The following is a 20796-nucleotide window of genomic DNA, read 5'->3' as shown; positions in this document are numbered from 1 at the left end:
CTGATAAATCCACTCAGCTAAAGAGACAGATGTTTTCTCAGGAGTTGGTGGAGACCAAAACAGAGCTAAAAGAAGAGTGAATATTGGATTCACTTTTGTTTGGTGGCTAGACACAAGACACCAAAATGAATTATAATCTTGCTCTATGTCTGCTGGATGTGTAAATAGCCATCTGTTTGATTACATTTGTCATTTCAACTTCAATGCAATATTATGTCAGTGTTGCGTTAACAGTTTGCATCACTGCCCCCAAGTGGCCAAAATCAATGAATGCAGCTTTAAGTATGAGTTAAATGTTATAAGCCAAAAGTTAGTTGCACACTCTCCATCCTTTTTTAATTTTTTTATCTTGCTATAATATGATTACAGTTTTACTGCCCAGGTTCAGAAAGGTCACCCCGAAGTGACACAGCAAATACACCAGAGTTTCTGTTGAATGGTTTCATGGAATATGAACTGGAGGAATAAGACATTGCAGGTTTGGTAGATACCATGAAATGATAATTTGGGGTCATATATCATCCAAACTTTGGATCTTCGTTATCATCTTAATGTAATGTACTGGGGTTTGAGGGTCAATATGGTGGTATCAACAAAAAACTGAAGTCAAAGCAAATAAAGGATGGCTACTGTAAGACATCTGATATTGGCAAAAAATTCTACTCTCCTGCTTCATAATGCCACGTGCCCTTTGATAAAGACGCCACTTTTTTGTTCACGTTCAAATATTACCAACCTCAGGCTTTCCCCTTGTTTAGATAGTCTCCCTATCCTTAGCTCTCCAAGTTAGGATTAAAATACAGCATTATACAGTACACACACAGTGACAATGTAAACTGAAGCCTTCAAAAAAGATGATAAAACTCATCACAATTCCTCAAAAATGCATTAAAAAGGTCGATTTAAAGCCATGCTAGCACCATTCATCCTCCTCTGCCTCCTGGTAATACCTGGGTGCCCTGACGCCAGAGCCTGGGCTGGTGCTGCCCCCGAAGCTGAAGTGGTACCCGTTCGGCACCCCAAGGTTCTGCTGTGGAGCGGGAAGCAGAGCTCCCATCATGCGAGGCAGTGCAGTCCGAGATGAGCTTCCGGTACAGGGGCTGGGCGACAGTGACGCAGCATCTTGGAAGACGTCCAGCTGGTCCCGGAGGCTGCCATAGGGGCTGCCCAGGGCCTCGCCGTGGCCCCGGCCAAGGAAGGGCTCCGAGCTGATACGAGTAACGGGGCAGGGGAAGTGGCGCGAGCCGCTGTGCCGGAGAGCATTGTGCTCTGACAAGCCGCGACTCAGCCGGCCAGGACTCAGAGAGGCCTGGCTGGACACAAAGTGCACGGGGGAAGAATTGGCAGTCTTGTAGGCTACCCCGGGCCGTGGAGTGAGGGGGGTCTGGGGGAGCTGCCGACGTCCGCGGCTTGGCGTGCTAGAACTGGAGCTCAGTGCCACTGGGCTGCCTTTAACCCAACCACTGCCCTAGATGAAAATTGGACAAGCAATTTGAAACGATAGAACGATGAGGAAAATGTGTAAGAGAGGAAAGGAAAAGGGAAGGGTACAGGGACAGGGCCGCCGGAAAAGCGGGAAAGGAAAAGACACCAAAATGTGATATGTGACGACAGAAAAGATGACAGAGTACACATGAGGGACAAAGACAGGAAAGACAGGATGATAGAAGAAGCGCTAATGGAAAGGTATCGACAGACAGACAAAATGGATGGGAAATATTGAAGAGAGAAAGTGGGAAAAGAAGTGAAAGGCCATGAGTGGCTGCACTAAAGGCAGACAGAAGAGAAAGTAGCAGTAAGAGCATGCAAAGAGAGTCTGCATTCAATTTTCCTTTTTAAACTTTTAAAACTACATTCAGCACATCTATCTATACTATGGCATACATATAACACTAAGGAAACCTAAAGCATCTAGTTTCATGGTGGTCAAGTGACAGAAATGGCTGGTCAAAACTCAGCTATGGATATTATACCCAATCTACATCACCTTCACCTGGTTTAAAACTTTGTCTGGGCCCTATTCTACACGGCCCTCCCACCTGCTTGTTGCTGGTTTCCTGCGCCTCGTTGGGGGAGGCAGCACAGCTGGCGGTGGCAGATTTGGTGTGGCAGTGTTCCCGGCTGCAGTAGCGGTCGCAGGAATAATAGCGTTGCTTGTCCGCCGACGAGTGGTGGTGTTTCCTCTCGTGGGATCGTCCACGGTCGTGAGCTCGCTCTCTGGAGGTAACTGGGTCCGGCACTGCCTCTCCTGGTGCACCTGTGAGGGAGGAAGATATACCAGAGTGACAAGTGAGGTTTCCTGTGACACTGAGGACTGAGCGGAAGAACTGTGGGCTCTATGTCAATGTGTGACAGTAAAAGCAGAGTAGAGGTTTCTGCCACAACTTCACCTACTTCCAAGGTGCATGGAGAAAGGAGAAAGGTCTAAGAAAGTCAATGCTTCAGCAACACTTGTATACAGAACAATTTTATTGTTAGATCAATGTGTTTCGGTAAGCCGAAGAGAAACTTTTGGTGAGATATTAGTATCACAGTAGAAACATCTACCAAATTCTTACAAGACTTGGATGATTGATTGATTTGATAACAGATGTTCCAGCTGATTCTTGGTTGGGATCATATAAATATGATAGGATCTAATTGAGGAACAGTTGACCATGAGTGTAGAAAGCACTGGGGGGAGACAATAGTGAGCGTGAGGGAGTCCAGGGTGAAGCTAATCCTGTCACTGCTAAACGTGTCCAGCTCATTTTAAGACCTCCACAAACACTCCTGGTTATTGATGGAAAGATTCTTACATCTGGCCTGCAGGCTGTCTACTGAGTACAACACTCTCTGATGACCTACATATGCTGTTGGAGACTTCCAGGCCTCTGATCTGATCTGATTTTCTAATATGTACTGTATATTTCATTGTGGAATATTGCCAGGTGATGTAAACACTGCGGCAAAGACTTATATTTGACTCAGATCTGCGGTTGGTATGCCTTTGCGGAACATTCTAACACCAAGACAAATACCAGTATCATGGTGTCTAATAAGACACCTTTTATAAAGAGTCTATAAATTGTAATTAATGGTAACTAAGTTACCAAGAAATTAAAATCCATCTATTACTGTACTACTGCAGACTTGATGATTTACTGTAAGAAGCATTACATCATTAGTTGCTATATTAAAATGAGATTGTTTATTTGAATTGAGAAGCTCTTGACCCTTTATTAATGAACATTCATAACTGCCATCTTGGATGTTTTTAGAGTGATGTTCTCCTTTATGAATGACTTACTATCATTTACAGTTGAACTTAAAATATTATGGCTTATTGCAAAGTGACAAACTCTTAACCCTTGAATGACTTTTTTGAATGATTTGAGATGAATGGCTCAGCGGCTCCAGGCATGACTAATAAGACCGAGGCTGTCCTTGCTGTTTAATCCCAGGAACATTGCACACTTGGATACAATATAAGGAATTTAATTTATGGTAGATTTATATAATAACAGATTATTTTAGAGATTGTTTATTGTATAACGTATTTTATTTTAATTTTATTTTTTATCACTTCACCATCACAAGGCTACTTTTTTTTTAATTTCCCCCTAGAGGCATCAATATAGTTTACCTTAGCTTAACCTGGAAACCCAAAAGTTCTTCTTATTAATGACTTATAACTGATCTATAAAGCATTAGTGAAGAATTAACCATCATAAAGCCGTTAGTTGCACCTTAAAAATCCATTATAAAGGATGACTCTCTAGAAATGCCTCCAGTCATGTTTGAATGCAACTGTGTGCTCAATGTTTAAAAGTGAACCTCTGACTGCATGTATAGTTTTATTCAGCTGTTTCATACCCTGAAACAAATACAATCACTCATGTTGTTTTAAACATTAGGCACCATCTGTCAGGAGATTCAGCCCAAGAATAATGCTCATATTAATTCATATAAAAAGTCATACTGTTAGACTCTTTTCTTCATGGTGTCAGCTCCACGAGCAGCTGAAATACAGAATTATTCAGACACTAACACCAAAGCGGATTTTTATCATCTCTGCTGACATTTTTCTCTCTGCGCCGTCTCTCCCTGCAGAGAGGCTGATGATGAATGAGCGGGTCGTTGGCTGTTCATGTCTGTCAGTCTCTTTTATCTGAGTAATAAAGAGCATGTGTGTGAACTGCGTGGAGCTGATCTCTATCACAGCTGAGACCCTGCAGGGTGGCCACGCTTTCACTCTCTTACATAAAGTGCTCTCCAGCTCTCACACACAAGGAGGTGAGGATGAAGGAGAGGATGTATTGTTCTATGGTGCAGATAAAGTTACAGCTCTCAAGTGTTTATACTTGTTAGGCACTTGACATTAAAATCAAGAAACGTTGATGCAAATATCAGGATAAATCTGAATCTGGATAAGTCATCGTAATTGACACAGTTTCTTCACACATGTGATCACCTTATGTCTTCCGTTTTATAGTTTCTCTTTTATCTTCAGCCTTGATATATTGTACCTATACCTATCTTTCATAATTTATGCTGTCATTTAGTAACAGTAATTCTTATGTGTATCATTTCCAAAGTGCACTATAAATTCATTTCAGATGGGGAAAAAAAAAAACATGAGTCTGTCATCAAACCAAAAATGTACATTTCAGGAGTGAGGAGCTCATGCAAAAATGTGATTTTCAATTATTTATTATTTTTTATAATTGTCACAAACTACTTGACGGGCAGACGGCAGTTTCTTAGGCTGCAGAACTGCGTGTCTGAAGGGCAGATTTGCAGCATCGGGGCCCCCCAGGGAACAGTGCTCTCCCCTTTCCTTTTCACCACATACACTCCGATTTTAAATACAATACAGAGTCATGTCGCGTCCAGAAATTCTCAGATGACACAGCTATTGTTGCGTGTGTGGAGGGTGGTCAGGAGGAGGAATACAGGGGTCTGATCGACAGGTTTGTGCAGTGGAGTAAGGAAAACTGTCTGCGGCTGTGGAAAATGTGGAAAAAACCAAGGAGATTATGGTGGACCACAGGAGGAACAAGTCCCTACCTTCTCCTGTTCTGCATCAGTGGGAGGGCTGTAGAAATTGTGGAACAGTACAAGTACCTGGGCGTTCTACTGAACAAAAATCTGGAGTGGTCATCAAACACAGAGGCTGTGTACAAGAAGGGCCTAAGCCAGCTGTATTTCCTGAGGAGGCTTAGGTCCTTCAATGTTTGCAGCAAGATGCTCAACATGTTTTATCAGACTGTTGTGGCTAGCACTCTCTTCTTTGCTGTGGTGTGCTGGGGGGGCGGGTATTAAGAACAAAGATGCCAATAGGCTGAACAAACTGATAAAAAAGGCCCAGTCTGTGGTTGGTCTGAAACTAAGCACTCTTGAGGAGGTGACCGAGGACAGAATTAAAACAAAATTCTTCAAGATCCAGGACAATACCACCCATCCCCTCCATGACACACTAGAAAATCTCAGGAGCTCATTCAGCAACAGATTCAGACTCCCCCGCTGCTCAAGAGAACGTTACAAAAGATCCTTCCTACCCACTGCAATACAACTGTACAATGCCTCACTTACATAAATGCACCCTGACTCTAAATACTTTACATGCTATTTTACCTATGTATTTATTGTGCCTTTACATGCACTTTTATCTATATACTCATTGCGCCTTTATACTGGGTTCTAGCAATGCTGAGGGTGGGAGGGTTTGTGTTTTTATATTCTTAGGTATTTTGTGTGATTTCTATGTTTGTTGTCTTTGTGCCATGTTTGTGCCATGTATTGCGGTACTGCTGCTTGGACATTTTAAATTTCCCCTTGGGGATTAATAAAGTAAATCTATTCTATTCTATTCTAATTATTCTTGAGTTTTATTGATGGTGAAAATCTTTGAAAGACAGCAAATTATTTTTGGGAAATATTTCACTGATCAACGTGCTGTTGTGGCGGTTGCTTTCCTTTCTCTGTTCGTCTCATTTCAGGTTGACTGCATTTGAATCAGGTCTCATAATCCATGTCAGAGCAGATCTATCTTTTTAAATGTATTAGTGCACGTTGGGTTTCAGTTTTGAACCAGTAAAAACCTTTACTCTGGACTGCTAGGGCCCAAAGCCTTGGTAGACTCTCTGTGTGTGTGTGTGTGTGTGTGTGTGTGTGTGTGTGTATACACGCTGACTAACCCGCAGAGCCGGGAGCTTGTCCAGCCAGAGGTGTATCTAAAGACCTCTGCCTCTTCTCTCTGTCTCTGTCTTTATCTCTGTCTCTGCGGTGGTGGCAGCGGTGGTGGTGATGATGGTGGTGGGGTTTGTCCTGGTTGGGTTTCTCCAGGGTGTAGTCCTTCAGGTTGACCTCCTGGGGGCGCTGTGGGGCCACAGTGGAGGCTGAGCGCTTCATTGGGCTGGCATCAGGGACAGACTGATAGAGGATGGAGAGTGAGGGACAGAATGTCTGACTCAAGTTTTTCATCAAGCATAGAGGTACGTTTTCATATGAGTCCTACAGCTGACTCTTGCAATAAGCACATAAAGTTTCCTCCTTGTTGCACTGAGGCTCTGAGATGAGCACAACTAGAATGCTTTCAGTCATGTAGATGGTATGTTTAAACATTGATATTAGAGTTTTATTTACCCTACTGTATGATTAAAGCCATTGGCAATAGAACAGACATTAGAGCAGAAATGAAATGATTAGAAAACTACATCAATTAACTGAACAATTCATTTCTACTGGATATCATGCCACATGAAACACAGGGAATGATAAAGCGTTGTCAGCTTTACATTAGAGCAGCAGTGAGAAACCCTGGCCGGCCTGCACTCACAGTCTAGCTCTAACTTCATAACAATAGTTTCATTGTGTGTTGAAAGATAAAGGACCAGATGTCCTATCCAGAATAAATGGGAGTTCATTCATTTAAAATGAGCTGTATCGCAGACTCCCTGCATTTACACGCATCTGAACTCACTGATGTCTGTTCCACTTCTGGAATAAAGTGGAGAATGAACTGATACCTGATAAGATACAGATTTTGGTGAATGTAATTCATCATTTAAGAGCATTGTTTTTAGAGTAATTAAACAGAAGTAGACCATGAGATCCATCCATCCACCTCTTTGGTCCAGACTGAAATATCTCAACAGCTATTGGATGATTGCCATGACATTGTGAACAGATATTCATGGTATCTTGACTACTATTGGATGGATTGCCATGATGTATGATACAGACGTTCAGGGTCCATAGAGGAAAAATCCTAATGACTTTTCCTCTATTGCCACCATTAGAATAGCACTTGTTTTTTTAATTGAAATATGGTGACAACAAACAGACAGTTTTCCATTACATTTCTAGGACAATTAAACATAGATGTATTGCATCTTGCAGCCTTTTCTTTAATTCCATGGATAAAACAGCCTTTCTTTCATTTCAAACTGAGATTTCGTTACAATGTCTCCTACATGTTACACCACTGCCCTCTAGTGACCATTTAATTTCCTTATGTTAAGAGTCAATAAATGTATAAGTGTTTAACTGTTGCTCTATTAACCGCATGTAACAATCATATTCTAGTAGTTCAATTAGTTAAGTAGTTCTTTGTTCTTCAATCAAGTATATTCATATTTTGATATTTTATTAAGTTCAGTTAATTTTTGTTTTATTGGTAACATTAAGTCATGTACAGTATTTTATTTTTAGGTTTAAAACTGCTGAAGAGTCGAGTGTATTCACATTAAATCATATCCAGCATTAAACACCTGAATCCTCAATTTAAACACCTGAAGAAGAAACTAACACTTTAACAGGATCTCTGTCTGCTTGCTGAGAGCAGAACACAAACTGACAGTTAAGCTGACTTAAAGACTCTCTGAGCAGCTTCAAACAGCTTGACTCCTCTTCTCTGCTGTTCAACACTGCAGTATCACAAAGACTGAACCTGGCAGCACCGAGCCGACACTGCAGCCAACTACAGCTGAACCGACGGCAACTCTATGTTCCAGAAAGGCTTTGTGATCAACGGTTGATGTCGAATAACCTTGACATGAAAAGTCTTTAGAGAAGTTAGGCTAGTTTTCCCTGCTGCAACATGTTAGCTTTGAGTCACTATTTCTATTTGATTTTAATCATTTACTATGTAATGCTTTATCATGTGTCCTCAAGACGTTTAGCTATTAATAAATGTCTTCATTTATTTATAGAAGCTGTTGGTTGTTTTTCTTGGAGCGGTGAACAAAGGTCTCTGTCAGGACAACAACTTACAGTGATGAGATTGATTCATTGATTAAATGGAATAAGAGTTCATACTTCCTGCTGACACTGACACATCCTAACTAAAAAGAGAGCTGGTGCCCAGACAAGCTCATGTTTTATATTAATAACAGTGTGATGTTACAACATATCATTACATATAATGATAGTCATGATGAAGAATAACACTGTAACTAACTGTATGGATATGAGTCCTCCCATCACACTGACAGTGGATTTAGGATTTGATTCTACAGTACTGGCACACTGAGGGAGGGATGAACCCAGCTGGATTAGATAAATCACCACAATGTGAAACACAAATGAGTGTAGGTGTTGTGTGACAGTGTGTACATACAGCTAGATGAATCCCTGGAGAGTGGCGCGAGTGGCTTCGCTGTCATGCAGAAGGAGAAGATAAACAGAAACAACAGCAGAGGAAAAGTTCAATGAAATCAAGCAAGATTTTGGTGATAGAAGTTCAAATCTTTTACTTAAAGCCGCTTTGTGTAGAACTTTTAAGTGATCATAGAATGTTTCTGATTATTCTGATGCTGTTCTGCCAGTGAAAGCTAGTGTAGTGTGTGTTGCTTTCAGTACAGTGTGTGTAGTGGTCAGTATTGATGACTTTACTACCAAAGTCAGACATGTTCACACCCTACACATAGTGGCTTTAAATGGAACTGATGCCTTCATTATTTAAAAACACTCTTTCGAGTTCATGTCTTGCAATTTCTAAAAGTACACAAGAAAGTAAAAACTTGTAGTAGCAGCAAAATATTCATAAGCATCAAAAGTAAATCATTGTAAATAATGGCACAATTCAGAATATTACATTATTGATACGTAGACATAAACATCTTCATTTTCATTTAACTCCTGAAATGCATCATATTTTGTGAACCTAGGTTTCCATCCAAGTGTAGCACATATTTAAACCAAATCTGCTCAAAATCATTAAAATAAATGTTTAACAAATGAATGTTTTCATCCACCGTGATTGTGAATATTACGAGGTGGGTTGTTGAGATAAACAGAATTGATTTTCCAGTCGGGGTCACAGAGCAGAGGAACAGGGTGAATAAGATGCTGTAATTAAAAGAGTGCCAGTCAAACATCAAATGTGAAGAACTATGTAGAAAAGATGATGGAAATATGAGATTTAGTCACATAATATATGTCAGGATGTGTGTGTTTCCATTGCAAAGCTTTACTCTGTATGTGAAAGCAGTAACTGCATTTGTTTCCCTTTGACAAGTAGTGTACAGTACCAGTAAAGATGTAGACCTTGAACTCACCACACAGGTATGCCAAAATCCAGAAGAGAAAGGAAATGTCTACATATCATATTACCATTAATCTCAGTTCAGTCCTGTGCTGTGATCTTTCTTACACATTTCATCAGCTGCCAATAAGACAGAATGATGCTCTGCAGGATGCTGTTTCTCTGTGTGACTCCCCTTGCTTCTTTCAGCACATCCTGGACTCTTAGGAGCATCTCTGAGAACACATCAGCTTTGATTCCTTCTGTTCTCACCTGCCAGCCTTGTTATCAGGAGAAGGGCTGACAGGGTCGAGCCCAGCAAATTAAAACGGGGGTCCTGCACATTTTGTATTAAAAGGTGATGAAACTGCAACCGTTGGTATTGAATGTCCCTGTATCAGCTGGTTTAAAGAAACTGAGTGCGGGATGTGCTTTCATTGTGAGTAGAGCAGCAGGTCAGGAGTTGCTTTTAGTGTCCTGACTGACTGAGTGACTGACTTAGGTTTCCTATGTCACTACAACACAAAGAAGGACCTTGAGGAGAGCCGGTATTAACAGATGTCAGCTCCTGATCCTGGCAAAGCTGAGCTCAAATTAAGCAAAAGAAAAGCAATCTACCGAGAGTGAAAGCCGAACTGCCGGGACCGAAGCCGGAGCCCCGACTTCCCATCATACTCCAAAGCAAGAGCAGGCAATTTCCAAAAGGCCAGCATTAATTGAATTGGCTAAAGGATTTCCTGTCCTCTGTTTCAAAAGGTGAGAAAAATAAGACAGCAAGTCAACAAGGCAACCTCCCGCCCCCGTTCCTTACATCCTCTCATTAATCCCCCACTCCAAATTCTCTCTCTTCTACTGTAACCTAATTACCATCTTCCTCTCCCAGTGAATCTTGGGCCACAAGCCATTTGGAGCCACTATCATCTTTTCGGTTGGCAGCGGGAGAAAAATGATACCGGACAAATAGCTGGCGGAGGGCCAGGATCTAATCAGATTACTGTAGTCTTCTCCTCCGCAGCGAGAGTAGGATCAACAACGGCTCTTCCAATTGGGCTGTGAAAGGAATGCACTTTAAAATGCACCAATCGATCAACATCAACATCACTCAGGAAATGAGCAGATTATTATATTTCTTGGGATCTAGTGAAGGATTCATTGGAGTTTTTCAGCTTTAACTGGGTGAATAGTGAGTCGCGGCTCCTCCCTGCTTTCTCAATACTAATGTTCTACGTGACAGTTCACTGTGCTGTGATGAAGACACTCTGACTCTCTGTAATGGAGGCGCAGCAAAATCAAGCTTTTTCCCCTTAGTCAGCAATGTTGAGCTACAGCTACAGCCCAAAACTATGGAAAAAAAATAGTAATTGATGATGATCAATGAAAACCAGACATTAAACCTGAAAAGTAAACTGATAATAACTAAAAGGAATCAAATGACTAAATTGTGACTACAAATCAGACTACATGAGTATGAGACGGGGAACAGACGAGTGTTACCTGCAGCTCAGCGTTGAGGCGAGGCATAGAAGCAGCCCTGCCCTGGTTCTCCAGACCTGAACCAGGAACTGGAATTGTACTGCTGGCACTGGTCTCCATCTTCTTCATCTCCACTGACTCCTGAACGCACACACAAGTCTATTAGCATCATTGTAGGAATGAACATTGGTGCATGTGTGGTAGTATTTGTGTGAAGGAGGGAAAAGGAAGTAATGACTACATGTTACTTTTATTTTGTACTTATCCATCAGCAGCACTAAAACCTAAAAGTTGCATTAAGTAGGTTTTGACTACTGGAGGCATGAAATACTCTAAAAGAGACTTTCAGAAACACTGTCCAATGATAATGTAGAGTTCACACAGATTTAGCATTTATTCTAGACTTTATTTATCATTTGCCATCATCCCTTGACTGTTTTGCTTGACTGAATGTCTAAACTATTCAGCTGACTGACACCAGCAAAGTTTACTTTTTATTCTTGTTTTATTCAAACTTTATTTATATAGCAGCTTTCATACAGGTTCATATAGTTTAAAGTGCTTCATAGTTGATTCACAAGCTGGTAATAGGACAGAACAAGTGGAGATAAAGGACAACATAAAGGAAAGGAACAAAAATAAAAAAAACTAATTACAAGAAAAAAAGAAAGCAAATTGAGACCAATGCACTCAAACCAAATGATAAAAATGTCAAAAGACTGAATTTAATTAAAGATTAAATGAAATATAGTAAAATAAATACGATTTCATTAACAAAGTATGAATTAGATTAAAGTAAAAAAGAGATAGCGTTTATTAAAAGCTAAACTAAAAACTAGGTTAAGAAAGAAATTAAAAAGACAAAAGAAACACAGACAAATAAAATTGATAAGATAAAAATCATAATAATAATATAACATAAAATAAAGTAGAATACAATAAAAAAAAAATAATATAAAAAGCCTATAAACATTCTTAATCAAAGGTAGGTGTCCAACTGCAGACTGTTCCAGTGGCTCATAACATCACCATAGACTCCTGCAGAGGACCTGAGGAGCTTAGTTAATAACATGCTCTATTTAATGAGCTCTTATTCATATACAGTAGATGTTGTACAGGTGTTTATCTTCAGTACCTGAATGACAGCGGTGTCCGGTGTGTCCTCTGACGGGCCCCTGGACAGGTTTCTTTTCTGCTTAGCGCGGGGCCCTTCCTTGGGTTTCTCCATCACCCAGGACGATGGGTGCTCATGACCTGGCCTGCGTGTTACAGCAGCCACCACACAGCACACAGCAGAACAACACAATGTCAATCTCATAGGTTGCAAGTTACCATTGTTTACTCTGCATGCACCCAGCTGGACTCTCATTTGATAACTTGATAACATCTGATCAGTTTCATACCTGATGATTTAGCGAGCTGTGTGTGAGTGAAACCATGATTAACTGACACATACACATTTATTACTAGTCAATTAACAGTGAAAAAAACATTCTTTAACCTTTACATACTGTTCAGGGTCAAATTTGAACCATTTGTAACATGTGAGAGCTGCAGAAACACCCTATACACATTCCTGCTAGGTGGACTTTTTGTAATATACATATATACAGTAAGAATATATATGTATATTGTGTGATTTTTTTTGCAGCTGATACACATTTTTATATATGCAAATGTACAAATCAAACCTGTGTGTATTACAAAATTCAAAAATCAGCAATCAAACATGTTGTTGTATTCATCATATTGTATATAATGTTCTCCTGAAACATAAAATAGTGATTGTGAATGTATTTTCCCCCATAAATAAAAAGAATAATTATGAGTTAGAATATGAACAGTATGTAAGGGTTCATTTGTCTTTTGGCTGTGAAGGCAATGCAGATAAAACAGAACAACAAAAAAAACAACATCTGAATAATTTATGACAAAAATTTTGTCATCCAGGTCACACATCTAGAATTGAAATGCAGCTGGATTTGTGGGAAATTTTGTATGCCTGCCATCTGAAAAGCTTCTTCAGTTCTGAGTGAGTGTAGACGAGTCGCAGAAGTTTAGAGTACGATAAGAAAAAAAGTTGGCTAAAAGTACACATCCAACGCATCATGTACAAAGAAGTGTTATTCACTGTTCCCTATATAACCACACACACACACACACACACACACACACACACACACACACACACACACACACACACACACACACACACACACACACACACACACACACACACACACACACACACACACACACACACACACACACACACACACACACACACACACACACAGGGGTGTTGCATTGGTGGATTCATGTGCTTGGAATTCAGACAATCAAATGAAATGAAGGGCTGTAAATGTAGTGCTCTATCTAGTTTATTCACTCTCTCCATACTGTATATTCTAAATGAACATCCCCAAAGAGGTGACATGACGGAGTCTCCTCACATTCACAACTTAGTCACTCAGTCACACATTCAGTCCTTCGTCAGAACTGAAGAGGCTCTGTGGATGAGAGGTGAGATCCAGTTGCCTCTGACTTTCCCTTCAATCTGATCAATATGCTGTTTTCATCTGAATAATTCAAACTAAGTGTAACACTAGTGATTCACTAAGTGTTCTGGTGGTCCTGCTGTAGAGGACTCTGACAATCTGATGGAATCCATAATTCAGAGTACAATTGTACTTCTGGACTGTTGCTGCTCATCTGCAACACTACATGGATGAGTCATCAATCATCAGAGACTCCTAAAGCATGTTAGTGCTGGATGGATTATCACATTCTTGGTCTTGATGTGGTGAATGTAACATGTGTTTTCTGTCTCCTCTTGCTAAACCTGACCTATGCTCTTGGTAACCGTGGTGATTCAAGATGTAGTAAACCTCATCTTTGTGTTCAGTCTTGATGCAGTGAAAGTGATTTTAGGTTTTGGTACGTCTGTAGTGTTCATTCAGTTTTTGGTCTTGATGTGATAAACCTCATCTTAGCTTTTTGTCTTTAAGCAGTATATCCAGTCTTTATTTTCAGTGATGCATTGATGCATTAAACCTAGCCTTGGTTTAAATTGCTGATGTTATAAATCCACACTTCATTCATTTAGACCCAACTGGAATATTTTCCAGTTGGGTCGCCTTTTTCCGTTTTACTTCCTGTAGCGTTTCACTTACAGAGTGCCTCCATTGTTGAGGGAGTTGGAGCTAGGTCTGGTCTGTGGCTGGGGCTTGGCAGGGGGTTTAGGCTGGGGCTGAAGCATGCTGGGAGGCTCCACACTGTTTACCATCATAGGCGGATCTTTCTCCTGCATGTGAGTCAGAGGCAGCAATGGCTTAAACAGAGCCTGGACCTTGCACTGTGGAGGAGAGATGGATGGCAACATGCTGAAGACATTCGGAGGCAGCAGGCAGAATATTGGTGGACCTGGGTCTGACAGCGGTGGCTAAGCGCCACCCACATCTGGAGACTTGGGCCAGAATATTCTTTTTGTTCTTGCGGTCATGCTCGTATGCAGTTTGTTGGTCTGTATGTGTGACTGTGTGTGTGTGTGTGTGTGTGTGTGTGTGTGTGTGTGTGTGTGTGTGTGTGTGTGTGTGCATGTGAGTGAGTGAGTGAGTGAGTGTTTTTTGAATCAAACATGCGCCTGTGGATGTGCAAGCTTGCAAAAATGACTACCAGCACTGCAGCCAAATGCATGTTTGGCTGTTGCTGGTACGTCTGCCTACAACACAAGCTCCTCTAGCAGGTAACCAATCACTGGATGCTTTTAAACATTCCAATTGTTCAACTGTGAATGCAGTTGATAGATTTTGTATCCACCAGTGAACAGCTGGCAGATACAAAAGCATCTCCTCTACATGTGTGTATGCATGCAGGCATACAGTTCAGTTTCTATCAGAATGTATGTGAGCACATGCATACAGGTTTGCACTACTGCGTCAGTGTGTCTTTGAAAGAGGGTGTTTGTGCATTTGTGTGTGTGTGTGTGTGCAGTGTGCAGGCATGTGTGCTGAGTGAATGTTGTACCTGTGAGCCAGTCCCGCCCTGTTGCTGCTGCTGCTGCAGCTGCAGCCTCTTCGCTCGATTCTGCTTGTAGTAGTCAAAGATCATCAGGGCCGCATAAACCTTTCCTACTGTCAGTTCATTGGCTGAGGACGTGAGGAGAGAAGACATGATGAGGAGAGGAGATGGAGAGGAGAGGAGAGGAGGAGACAAAGAGGAGAGGATAGGAGAGAATGAGGAGAGGAGAGAAGAAGAGATGGAGGAGCAGAGAGAATGAGGAGAGGAGATGTAGAAGAGGAGACAAAGAGGAAAGGAAATGATAGGAAAGGAAAGGATAGGACAGGAGACAAAGAGGAGAAGATAGGAGAGAATGAAGAGACGAAAAGATGCGAAAGAAGAGCAGAGAGGATGAGGGGGGGAGATGGAAGAGAGGAGACAAAGAGGAGAGGAGAGCAGAGGAAAGAAGAGGAGAGGAGATGGAAGAGCAGAGAGAATGAGGAGGAGAGGAGAAGAGTGAGATGAGGGGAGGGGATGAGAGGAGAGGAGATTCTGCTGACTCATTTCTCTCTCCTGGATTCATCTCTATTTGCCTGCTCATCTCTCTAATGGTTTAGTTTAAAGAAAATAAACTTTTACAGTGAATGACTTGATTAATTCACAGTAAGTAATTAAAATAGATTTTTTTTAAGGTAAACAAAACAAGCGTCACAACTAATGTCGGTCAGGCTCTCATGTAGTGAGACTGTGGACACTTCTCACCAAAAGATGGCAGCAAACACAAAGCTCACAAGCTCAGAGCTGTAACACACGTACTTACCAAGTCCTGTAGAAAAACTCTTTAAACTGACATTTATGACTTATAAGTAGAAAATAAAAGTAAAAATCCTTTACTTTTACTGCTACTCACAGATTTGACAATAAAACAATGGTTAAACATGGTAAAACACACACTGTCTGAGATATGTTTTGGAGTAATTGTACAAAATATCACAGGTCAAGATAATTATTATATTAGCCGGAGCAATTATCGCATTAAATGTTGCATCTTATACACTGGTTCTTATGGTATTTTTTCAAAAATATATAATAATATGACAGGTGTTTAGTAAATCCTTGTGTCTGATTGGCTGTGAGATTCTTACAAGTTTGATAAATACGGGTCCTAAACCTACATACATAGACTCACACACATACTGTAATTTAAAACCTTCATCAAACATCTGTATTGGTAGCTGTTTAGCGAACGTGGACATGATATACATTGTCACTCGTTGGTTTTAGAGATGAAGCAACACATTCAAGACACCTTTTAAACCAAGGCACAAACACTCCCAAAACGTGTGCCCCGTTTAAGGCTTAACTATAAAAACATGTGAAAAATGCAACTGTGGAACTGTGGGTCTCTCTGTTTGACTGTCACACAGCTGGAGTCTTTTGGAGCCAGCATTTGTTACAGCAGTGCAATGGCACTTTGGCATTGGCTGCAACATTCAACTGATTTGAGTCAGTAAAAGTCATGCATGAGTTACTTTGTTTGTTCGTCTTCTGTCTGAGGTTATCAGTCAACAGATGTTGGTGGTTAAACTTCTCTTTAGGAGACAGTGTACTGTAACACGGCTCGGCCAGACATGAAGGTGATGGTGAAATACTTACGTTTATGTGGCGTCACTAGCAGGTCCATGGTCTTTTGAGAAAGGTTGGGCCACACTGTGGACAATTCCTTCTTTAACTCAGCGTCAGATAACCGCTGGGCCACCATACCTGTAAATCCAAAGAGAGAAAGAGAGAGATTTTTACCTTCCTTTATTGAAACATGTAGCAATCGCCTGTCACGCCCTGTTTACTGGACTGTTTTTAACCTTCCAGATGGTTAATCTTTCATTTACGGCACAAATGCAGGAAAAGCAGGAAATGAGTTGATGCGAGATGAAGCACAAAGAGAGAAATCCTCATTAGAAGTGCACGGAGAGAGGCAGTGATGCCGAGAGAGAGGGAGTGCAGCAGACACGCCTAGCACAGCACAAAGCCTGCTAATGAGTCCAAATGGGAGCCATATTTGCTCATTTTCCAGCTCTGAGAACAAAATCACATCTGTCACTCTGATAGGGACTAGCTGGCTGCTAAAGGTTGCACTTTGATGATGATGGGGTGACTTTTTGGAGTTTTATTTGCTTGTTAAATTTTAGCTTTTTGCATTCGCTTCATTTAGCTCTTATGTTTTAAGCCTTATGAAAAACTAGAGTTAAGTTTTGATGCAGCACATTATAAACTCATTAACAGCACATATTGCTTATGCTAAATTCAACCTCAATTTAATATCAGGATATTACAATTAATATATTATTAGCTACAGTGGTGCCAATTATGACATTAAACCACATACAACATCACATACCCTTAAATAATTTGAAGACACAATATCTTGTTTCATTTCTATGTAGATGATAGACCATCATATCTTCCTGTTAATCCTGTTGATGTTGTTACTGGTTTCCCTACAGGAGTGCAATGACCATATTAAGTGTTGGATGTCTTGTAACTTTCTACAGATTAACGAGACTAAGATCATTATATTTGCTATATTTGCAACATGGCTTCATGCAGACCAATACCAAGCTGTCAGTCTGAGAAGCATCTCAACATTCCAGTCATCTGTCTGCCACTGACCTAAGGAGAGTTGTTCATGCCTTCACTTCATCTTCTGTCAATTATTGTAATGTGTCCATACTCTGCAAGAAGCCACCCCAACATCAAGCAAGTATTGCTACAAAATCTCCATTAATGCTTCAACCTGGAGCTTTCATAATTGGTAACTTTAACTGGCAATTCAGAACAGTCACCTAATCTGTCTATCAGGCCTCTTAAACCAAGTACACAGTAGATAACGCTGCATCATTCACTTCAGTTATTCACCTTTACTATACACATATCAGTTGAATAGTTTTATAAACAATAGTTAAAGCAAAGCCCAGATCATTCTTTAATGTTTATAATTATTGTTCACTTCCAATGTGTTAAAATCTTATGATGCCTTATAATCTCTACTTCCAGTATAACTGTAGGTAGACTTAGTTTTATTTGACACTGTGATTCATGACAGTGTGGCCCTGTGTGAACCCTCAATAAGTTACACTGTGTAATATGTGTTAGATCATTACAAGGCAAACAGTACTCATATAGTGCTAGTCTGTTTCAATGATTCTTTTCTGATGATGTGTGGTGTGTTTCTCTGACCTGAGGCCAGTTTGATCTCCAGGGCGGTGCGAATCAGGGCCATCAGGGTGGAGGTGAAGTGGACGGTGTTGTCGTCGGCGATGGGCATGTTCATTTTGACGAGGCGCTGAGGAGAGGAGACGTGTGGGGGGGGGGGTGAAAGTTGGATCACTGAGCGACAGCAAACATCCTGATCAGAACATAGAAGTCCACCCAAGAGAAATCAATCTGTGTGCTGCTGTGCATCTGATACCTTTATAAGGATTCACGCTGCCTAAAGTAGCTCACAGGTGATTTGCTAAATTTGGTTAAATAAGTGGAAGTGTTGACTCCGTTCAGCGCACAAAAAGCTTTCTCAACAAGTACATACAGAAGAGACAAACTAGACATTCACATTCACTGCTATTGGCTACAGTATGCACTACGCTGCAAGTCAAAGTGCACTGGTGCAAGACTGACATTGACCGAAAAAAAAGTGAGAGAAGGCATGTAAACGCATAACCATGAAGGTGCCTCGACAGTCGCAGGAGCTCGACTCTGTGGTTGCCATCCTAGCAATCATCAACTTGGGAGTTGAGAAGGGGTTGCTCTACATGTACGCTGGCAGCTAGCAATAAAGAGTGTCCATTCCACAAAGCGTGGGCAGCCTTAGCGGAGAAGACTTGGTTCGTAAAAAAAAAACAGGTAATGGCACCATTGGATGCTTTCATTGGATGCTGCGGGATTGTTGCTGTAAGAGTTGAGCTCCCCTGAACACAAAAAGCATTCACCTACATGTGCTATCAGTGGCAGTGCAGAAAGTAAGAAAGACCAGAGTCAGAATGAGACGGGGGGATGGAGAGCTGAGGGGCAAACGCATATGCACGCACACACACACACACACACACACACACACACACACACACAAAACCACAGGCTGCACAATTAGAAAGACTCCAAAACTGACACATAATAGCTGTTTGAGACAATGGGCCTCATGCAAGAAACATTCATATAAGTACTGTACAGCTGATTTGAGATCCAAATTAAAATTAAAATATGTTTTATCTTAAATGAACATTCTATTGGTCAGGGCGATGTGGATCATGGTGTTTTGGGTTTAAAAATATGTGTTAGTATGCAGACTTTGGCATGCAGTAGTTGCTAGGAAATTCTAAAGCATCACTGTCTGTATGCAGGTAACTGTGCAGTTAAACATCTTCTTTGCTCTGAGAGTGTTAATGGAATACACTTTCTTGTCGTCTTTTGTGACTGTGATATTCTCCTCACCACAGTCCTGCAGGGGTTCGGGTACTTGTGGGTGACGTGCAAATTTTGATGAAAAGAGTGAAAAATATTAGAGATGGCGCACAGGTGGTCCAGTGGTTAAGACATACGCAGCAGACCCCCATTCATTCATCCAATACATATCTTTATCACTAGTTTTTTTGAAAAAAATTGTGTTTATATACATTCTGTATAAATATGATTATCGGCCAATATGTCGATATCGGATTTGTTTTACTTTCTAATATCAGTATCGGCCCCAAAAATCCAGTATCGGTCGGGCTCTAAAAAATACCCTACTGTGTAATTCGTGGGTACGAGTCGGACACGTGCAAATCACGAGTCTAAAGTACAACAATTGAGCTTTTTTTAGGATGTAATTCTTGCAAACACTAATATATATATTTTCAGTAAAACATCCACAACAATAAACCCACAATTCAAGCGGATAAAAATGTTTTTAAATCATGTAGTTTATTGGTGCATGCATCCTCCCAGACCTGAGAAAAAGAAAAGCAAGTGGGCATTTTTTTGTATTGGATGTAGAAGACTGATTTTAAGTAGGGGTTGGGATCAGGTTTTGGTTCTATTTAAAGCGGGTCAGGTACGAAATTTAATAAGTGATGCTGTTGGATAACGGGTCGGGTGTGGTCTTAAGCACTGCAGGTTTACAAAATGGGACCCATACAGGACTCTGCTCCTCTTCTCCTCCCATCTATGGAACTTTTTGCTTTATCGAATTAGCAAGTCTTTGTAATTTCCTCTTTGCTTTTATTCAATTTCTTTATGTTGACCTCGGTCTACACACGTCTCTTATTATTATTATCGGCTTGTCAATCAACTGTGAAGCACTTTAAACTACATGAACCTGAATGATAGCTGCTGAATAAATAACGTTTGATTGATTAATTGATTGGTTTAGCATGACTGATTTTCAGCAGCTGGACTTTAAGCTCAGACGGTGTCAGTCAGTCAGTCTTATATAGCAGTTTGATGACAGTGAATTTGATAGTAGTTGATAGTTTTGCTAAATCCAAGTAGTAAAAATTGAAGCCCAGAGAGAAAGTTAAAAAGGGTTCAGGATAAAAAAATATAACAATGTTCTTGCATGACGCTCATTCTATGCCAAAAATATTCACACAATGTTGGAGATGTTATATTTGAACTTCTGTTGTATTTGAACTTCTCAGTCAGTCTGAGCTAAAACATGTAGAATCTAGCTTTATTCACATGGATGTTATTTCCCATGTAGCTTTACACTGTGCAGCACTAACACACACACACACACACACACACACACACACACACACACACACACACACACACACACACAC

General features: G+C 40.7%; 1 protein-coding gene across 1 annotated transcript in view; it reads right to left on the bottom strand.

The window, feature by feature from the left end:
* Positions 1 to 913: 913 nt before the first annotated feature.
* The window catches only part of cacna1ba (calcium channel, voltage-dependent, N type, alpha 1B subunit, a), a 153975-nt gene continuing 134092 nt past the window's right edge, over positions 914 to 20796 (bottom strand). The window contains exons 42-50 of the mRNA XM_062417131.1: positions 18218 to 18323; positions 16637 to 16744; positions 15045 to 15129; positions 14155 to 14364; positions 12117 to 12240; positions 11003 to 11122; positions 6180 to 6414; positions 2040 to 2257; positions 914 to 1468 (exon numbers count right to left, since the gene is read on the bottom strand). Of these exons, the coding sequence (XP_062273115.1) occupies positions 914 to 1468; positions 2040 to 2257; positions 6180 to 6414; positions 11003 to 11122; positions 12117 to 12240; positions 14155 to 14364; positions 15045 to 15129; positions 16637 to 16744; positions 18218 to 18323 (1761 nt within the window). The remainder of the gene's footprint in view (positions 1469 to 2039; positions 2258 to 6179; positions 6415 to 11002; positions 11123 to 12116; positions 12241 to 14154; positions 14365 to 15044; positions 15130 to 16636; positions 16745 to 18217; positions 18324 to 20796) is intronic.

This window comes from Scomber scombrus, chromosome 4 (assembly GCF_963691925.1).
Source record: "Scomber scombrus chromosome 4, fScoSco1.1, whole genome shotgun sequence".
Taxonomy (NCBI): domain Eukaryota; kingdom Metazoa; phylum Chordata; class Actinopteri; order Scombriformes; family Scombridae; genus Scomber; species Scomber scombrus.
This window is presented reverse-complemented; position numbering and strand designations above follow the sequence as displayed.